General features: G+C 33.2%; 1 protein-coding gene across 1 annotated transcript in view; it reads right to left on the bottom strand.

Moving 5' to 3' along the window:
* LOC137649890 (sex-determining region Y protein-like) overlaps positions 1-3952 on the bottom strand; it is a 13484-nt gene extending 9532 nt beyond the window's left edge. Inside the window, exon 1 of the mRNA XM_068382834.1 lies at positions 3069-3952. Within this exon, the coding sequence (XP_068238935.1) occupies positions 3069-3185 (117 nt within the window). The 5' untranslated portion in view covers positions 3186-3952. The remainder of the gene's footprint in view (positions 1-3068) is intronic.
* Positions 3953-7500: the final 3548 nt, after the last annotated feature.

Genomic DNA, 7500 nt, shown 5'->3' with positions numbered 1-7500 from the left:
CTCTCTCTCTCTCTCTCTCTCTCTCTCTCTCTCTCTCTTACATTTTAAACTTTTGACAAACTTAATTGTATATGTTTTGGTATAGATTTGTTTTACTTTTAGTTTACCACTTTCTCTTCATTTATAGGGAATAATTCAGGAAAAAATAAATAATTATTCGGTTAACCTTTTTTTTTATCAAAATTAAGATCTATTGAGACGTAATTAGTGTTACTTTTTCTGCAGTATGTTTTTTTTTTTTCAATGGTCAAAACGTTAAAATAATAATAATAAAAAAACATACGAGATGTCGAATTCCAAGATATCTATTTTTAAATAATCTCGTAGACAGATATATGGCATAGGCCGAAAAGAGTAGTTTTTTTAAGGGCTTTATTTTCGAGTAAATGTTTTATATAAAGCAAAAATAATACATTAGTCATAAAAAGGAAGACTATAGTCCTAGCATAAATGTTGAAAGGAATTTCTTTTTCATTCCGTTAAGAAATTATTTCACCTATAAGTAAAACTTAAAATCATCTTTAAATAGATTTTCATGAACCCAAAGATGATAAAGATCCTGAACCCAAAGATGATAAAGATCCTTGATTGCTAATTTTTAAGGATTTATTTTGTATTTTATTTTTTTTATCGTAATCAACAAGCAAATATAAAAATGCAAGAAGACAGTATAGCACCGGAAGCATGATAACGTGCCTGACCGCAGGTGAACTACCCTACGGGAACTCCACTTCACATTTCAAACATTAGTCTTTTCAAATTACCTAATTTAAACGGCTCTTCTGAATTTATTGCTTAGCAAAGCTTAGCGGCAAATGAGCCACGGGTTTAACTTTAAAGGAAAATCCTCTTGCAATGATTAAAGAGATATTAAAAGTTATTTTTGGGAGATTTTATGTAAAGTTGACTGCAGGTGGAAAGAAGATTCTACAGCAGCATTTTATTTGTAATTTTGCTGTCTTTTTTTTTTTTACTTGAACGTATACAAAATTATATCGAAATGCCCAACATGTATACTGTAATTGAAGTTATTACGAAAAGCCGTAACAAACTTAATTGTTTCAACCTCAGAATCCGCTGATAAATTCTTGTAAGTTTCGGATTATATTCATTCGTTAATTCATTGAAACTTACAGTTTGAAAAGAATTAAGAAGAAGATTTACGAAGCACAAAGTAAGCGTAAAATTACAATAGTATGAAAAAGATATATATATATATATATATATATATATATATATATATATATATATATATATATATATATATATATATATATATATATATATATATTTATATTTATATATATAATGTGTGTATAGGCACTTCGTCTAAATATATATATATATATATATATATATATATATATATTTATTTATTTATATATATAATGTGTGTATAGGCACTTCGTCTAAATATATATATATATATATATATATATATATATATATATATATATATATATATATATTATACAATCACTTATCACGAATACAGTAAATGTCTTTGAGTCTACCCATAATTCTTATTTCGTACATAAATTTTAAACATGATTTCATCCTACCTTCCCTTTCAGGATTTCAAGAAACTCGTCCGAAAGTGACTTTTGCTACATTTTAATGAAATCCGAAATAATTTGAAAATTAAAAACTATTAAATCAAGACATCTCTATTCTAAAGTGGAATATCAAATGCGTGAGAAAATCACAACCAGAATTGATTTTATTCTGAGATATTACAATCATAACTGCCTTAAAAACGTGCATACCTGAAAACTTTATTTTTGTGTTCAATTTTACAGTTTTTCACACGTAATTTGAATTCATTTATTTTTTTACACATGTAAACAGAAGCATACACTCGTTAATTGTTCAAGTATGCACACACAAATCCACGTGCACACACACACACTATATATATATATATATATATATATATATATATATATATATATATACATATATATATATATATATATATATATATATATATATATATACATACATATAATATATACATATACAAATATATATCTATAAATATATGTATATAATTTATATATATATTAGTGATCAAAGTCATTATAATCGTTATTTAACGTAACGTCCTATTAAAAAGAACTTATTCCTTGAAGAATATTGCATGTATATAAAACTATATATATATATATATATATATATATATATATATATATACAGTATATATATATATATATATATATATATATATATATATATATATATATATATATATATATATATATATATAAGTGTATGTGTATATGTACATAAATATTTTGATATTTTTCCCGTACTCGTGCATGCATAAGTTTTGTATTTGCATAGCTAGAGATTTAGACAAATATACTTATAATACAAATAAGCACATGCGAATTAATTTCAAGCGCTACCAATATGTTTAGAAATAAGTCATAACTATGCATATCGTGACTAGTATCGCCCATTTTCATATTAAATTTTTTTAAATGGTTGTGGATCTGTTTCTAATGGGATTTTACACTTCGACTTCTCTGTGAATAATCTGGTGATTTTACTAATGATTTTAAATATATTTTGAGTTTGTCGCTTTTGGGGGTATTTGGGATAGAAAGATTACCATTTTGATTTAATTGTGAACAGTTATCAAAAGTTGAAGTAATGCTGCTTGTTGCAAGTAATTGAACAACAACTAAGAAGGCATTCATTCTTTTCGTTCTTATATACCCTAATTCATTTTAGATTCTCGAATATCTTATGCCAATACCCACTGGCAATTAAATCAGTCCAAACTCGACAAGAATATCCTATGTTCAGAGCAGAAACTTTACGCCCCTTTTGACATATATCAAGATCATTCAACAAATACACAATCTTAGCAATGCGAATTAGTCTGAGATGCAGCAAACAAGGAATTACAGACATTAAAGATTCACACAACCTCGCGTGTCTTTTCACACAACTGGACTATCTGACACGCATGCACGCACACACGGACGTCAAACTCACGCCTACACAAATACTCTTAAGAAGAAGACTGTCCTTAACGAAGCGTGTCTCGTATCTTTGCTCACCTGAGTAGCATCAGAGTAAGGCGTGGCCGAGTTCTCATTCACAGCCAGGGAGCCAAAGGGCACTCCCGTCGACAGGGGGTGATCTATCGAAATCTCCTGCAGGCTCTGCGGCAACATTTTCGCATCCGAGGGTAACACTTCTAGAGGCAAATGGTTTGAGCGATTGTCAGTTTTGGTTTCCGTGATTTATTAAAGCACGAAGAGACTTAAGTTATTTTCAAATACGTTGGTTATTACTTGGTTCTAGTTTTGCGGATTTTTCATCCGTTTATAAAAGTATATTTTTTTTTTCTTTTAGATTTTTACCGAACAGTAAAATTTCTCTCCTATGAATTTCCTTTCACTGTTTGTCAGTGTAAACTTCGCTTTATTTAAAGTTCGCGAAAATTTTCACTAAATTTAGCCCGCTTGATTACATTTATCCCAATCTGATAAATTTCAAGTGTAACTTGTTTAAGCCACAATTATTAGCAAATTATCAACTTTTCAGCTTTTCAGTGAGAAATCTCTGATTTTGACAGCCATTGCAATTATCACATTTTCAGCTGTCCACCAAAGAGTCATTTCACAATTATCACAACATCAATTATTTCCTTTGAAATTCTAACATAAGATCTCAGCACTAATTAGTCCATGAAGTTGTAAAAGAAAATATCCATAATGGAGTGGGCCAGAGGCGACGGACCTTCTGGGGGCAAAGTTTCCTCTCAGAAAAAGTTCAGTCTGGAGATTGCAAGGCCCTCAGGTAAGTAAGTGACGTCCACTCGCGATCAAGTGACAAGTAGCACTGGCACCTCGAGGAGCGAGGCGAAACCCTGGGTTCCTCCTCCGTCTTCTTAACTCCTTCCCGCGTGAAGGTGTGTGTTACACTGGGCATGAGAAATCAGACCACATGGCTTTTTGAACATCGCTTAACTGGCGACCTTTGCTGGGTGGGTGGAGGCACGAGCACTCCGCCGGGGGAACGAGGGACCGCGCGAGGGAGAGACCACTCCCCCTGCGGAGGGGAGTGAGGGCAGGGGTTGAGGTGACCTGCTCATGATTATGTCAGCGTTGCAGCTTTTGCAAGCGAAGAAAAGTAAATTGCTTTATTGGCGCTTAGAATAGGGTGTATGGTTTTCCTTATTACGATTTCTATTTGAGATTCGTTTTCACACCTGTTTGTCGTGTTAAATCTCCTTGAAATTAGGCGAAGTGCTTTGTTATCATTTGACATCATTGCAACAACTTGTCAAGGGAAATCTTGCGTACTTTGTGTCGTAAATGGACGTATATTTTCACGGGACAAAGTGCTACAAAGAATATGTCGGGATATCCCTCGTGTGATTTTATTATAGGAATTGTTACTGAAACGTGATTAAATGAACCACCGAATCCGGTCGAGAAAGTAACGTGAAATTTCCAAAATCAGGATGAAGCAGCAAAGGAGGAAAAAATCACGCACCGAGACCCTCTCTTGCGGCGACGTGATTGGGCGAGAGGATGGATGACGTTGGTAGTCGACCAATCAGCGGCCACTTCGGACAACAAGGGCGAGGGAGAGGATGGCATCTTAGTAAGACCACATGAAAAGGGGTGACGTTCACACTAACTTTCTTTTCCCCCTCTCTCTCTCTCTCTCTCTCTCTCTCTCTCTCTCTCTCTCTCTCTCTCTCTCTCTCTCTCTCTCTCTCTCTCTCTCTGTATGTAAACCTTTTTTGGGGACATCTTCGTTTAGCAACTTTATCGGTCTTGGGAAAATTCACTGTTCCGTTCGAAGGTCGAGGACAATTTACGATTCCTCCAATGGGTCATGTAAATACCAGACTTACTCAGCCTAATCCGAAAATCAGACTTGGACCCAATTTGTGGCTATTGTAAACTGTAAATTAATTAACAAGATGTCTCCTGCCCCAAAATTACCATAAATCTAACTGATAGAAATGAAACTGGGGATAACTGGATGAAGTAAATATAACAAGAGAGAGAGAGAGAGAGAGAGAGAGAGAGAGAGAGAGAGAGAGAGAGAGAGAGAGAGAGAGAGGAGGGGAAGCTATATGTAATGAAAAAGAGACATGAGAGGGAAGGACACTGAGGGCGAGGGGTTGAAATCTGTAATAGAATAGTAATGAGAAAATGCAAGATAGGGACCCCAGCATAAAAAGATATATATCTCCCGTGTTATAAGGGAATTAAAGCAAAGGATAAAGGATTTACAGAGAAGAAGATGACGATGATGATGATAAAACGTGGGTGGGAGGGTGTCCTGTATTTTCTTTCTTCCCGGTTTATTTCTTTTATTTCATCTCTTGTCCGTCCGTTAGCAGAGCGATGCCAAATGGCCCAGATTTAAACGTTATTTCTACGTCATTCGCTAAAGTGCAAGCGCAGTTGAATAGATTCTTTACTATTATCATCTGCTTCGCGTGCCTTTTAACGTCTTTTAATTGCTGGACGGAAGTATATAGCGAATCATCATCATCATCATCATCATCACTAGCTAAGAGACAACCCTAGTTGGAAAAGCAGAATACTACAAGCCCAAGGGCTCCAACAGGGAATAATAGCCCTCTGAGATAAGGAAACAAGGAAATAAATAAACTAAGAGAAATGATGACCAATAAAAAATAAAATATTTTAAGAATAGTTACAACATTGAAATAGTTGCAATTCATTTTATTGCATTGAGCACAGTTGCAAATGACGACATGGGTAGAGAGAAAGGAAAATACCAAAAGTCCTACTCGGTTCTATGGCTGCGTATCTTTCCCTGCGATGTTTCTATTATTTCATTTAGCTCTTTTTCTTTATCGCACTTTTATTTGCTCATCCACGTCGTCGTCCTCTTCTCTTCCTCGTGTTCATCATCTTCTACTTGTTCTTGCGCTTGGTATGGCGCTAAGCTTCTTTGTTCGGATTCTTAAAGGAACCAAAAGGGGTTGCAAGGACACGGCTTTTATTTGCACGACGTTGCCTTCCACCTATATGGGAATGAGGACGTAAACAAGAAACCGTTACTTTACGGTGGGAAACGAATAATAATAATAATAATAATGATAATAATGATAATAATAATAATAATAATAATAATAATAATAATAATAATAATAATAATAATAATAATAACCTCTTTGATAATGCTATTGGATTTCTCAGCTGATCTACAGATAATTTTACTATAATTTCCTAACGTTATTGATTTTATAATAATAATAATAATGATAATAACAACCTCTATGATAATGCTATTGGATTTCTTGGCTGATCTACCGATAATTCTATTACTTTGATCTCTTACTGTTATTGAGTTTAGATGATGATGCTAATGATAATAATAATGATAATAATAATAATAATAATAATAATAATAATAATAATAATAATAATAATAATGCTATTGGATTTCGCAGCAGATCTATGATAATTATACTACTTTAATCCCTTAATGTTATTGATTTGTTTACGTAACATCCGGTGGAAGGTTTTTCGTTTCCACGAAATATTTTCATTTTACACTGGAATGATCGATTTTAATTTTGCGAATTAAAACAAAAATGGGAAACACGCAAATGACAAACTATTTATGGAGTCATCTGTATCATCATGAAACTCTCCATAATTGTTAAGCGTACCAAAATTAAACAGGAAATTAGTAACATTATGATAACATTAATGATAAGGACAAAGACTATATTACTATGATTAAAATTATAAATGTGGGGTTTAAAATCAAAGTGCTATAAAATTTTCATTAATTGTTTAGTAAACTAATCAGTATCAAATTGACATACGGTTAAAATTTGGTGAATAATGCAATACTACTTATTCGTAGTTGAATTAATTAACATTATGCCTTCAATCAATCATAGATTAATAGAAATTAATTAGAAAAATAATTAATCTTAACTGTTGAATAAATGAGTTATTTTAATAGAAAACATTGAGAAAGTCGTGAGAAGGATGAAGAAATAAGAATTAGAAGAAATTTATGACCAAGAGAACCGTATAAGGGATTAGGTAATTAGCATAAAAAATGGTGATCTGAGGATCAAAAACCAACTGGAGCACATGGCAGCGTTTTAAGGCCGGGGAGCGTGCAGTGACTTCCCAGGCAATTATACCTCGAGTTGTGACACTTTGTATGGTGTCGCTAACCGTCCTCCTTTGTGTTATCTGATGCTGCCGTGATGACTTGTCAAAGCAAATTGCATGGTATCTTCCTACGTGAGTCTCTCTCTCTCTCTCTCTCTCTCTCTCTCTCTCTCTCTCTCTCTCTCTCTCTCTGCTTCGAAAAATATTAAACACCTTTTACATACACTAAAGCCCAAGAACATAATCTAGTGACAACTCAAGCAATGGAAAGAATAGTTATGAGAATAAGACTAGGGGAAAAGAAAAGAGCAACAATGATACGAGAGCAAACTAAAGTACAGGATAATCTAACAACATTTAA

The sequence above is a fragment of the Palaemon carinicauda genome, chromosome 1 (assembly GCF_036898095.1).
Source record: "Palaemon carinicauda isolate YSFRI2023 chromosome 1, ASM3689809v2, whole genome shotgun sequence".
In the NCBI taxonomy this organism is placed as follows: Eukaryota; Metazoa; Arthropoda; class Malacostraca; order Decapoda; family Palaemonidae; genus Palaemon; species Palaemon carinicauda.
The sequence above is the reverse complement of the archived record's forward strand: the minus strand, read 5'-3'. Positions and strand labels throughout refer to the sequence as shown.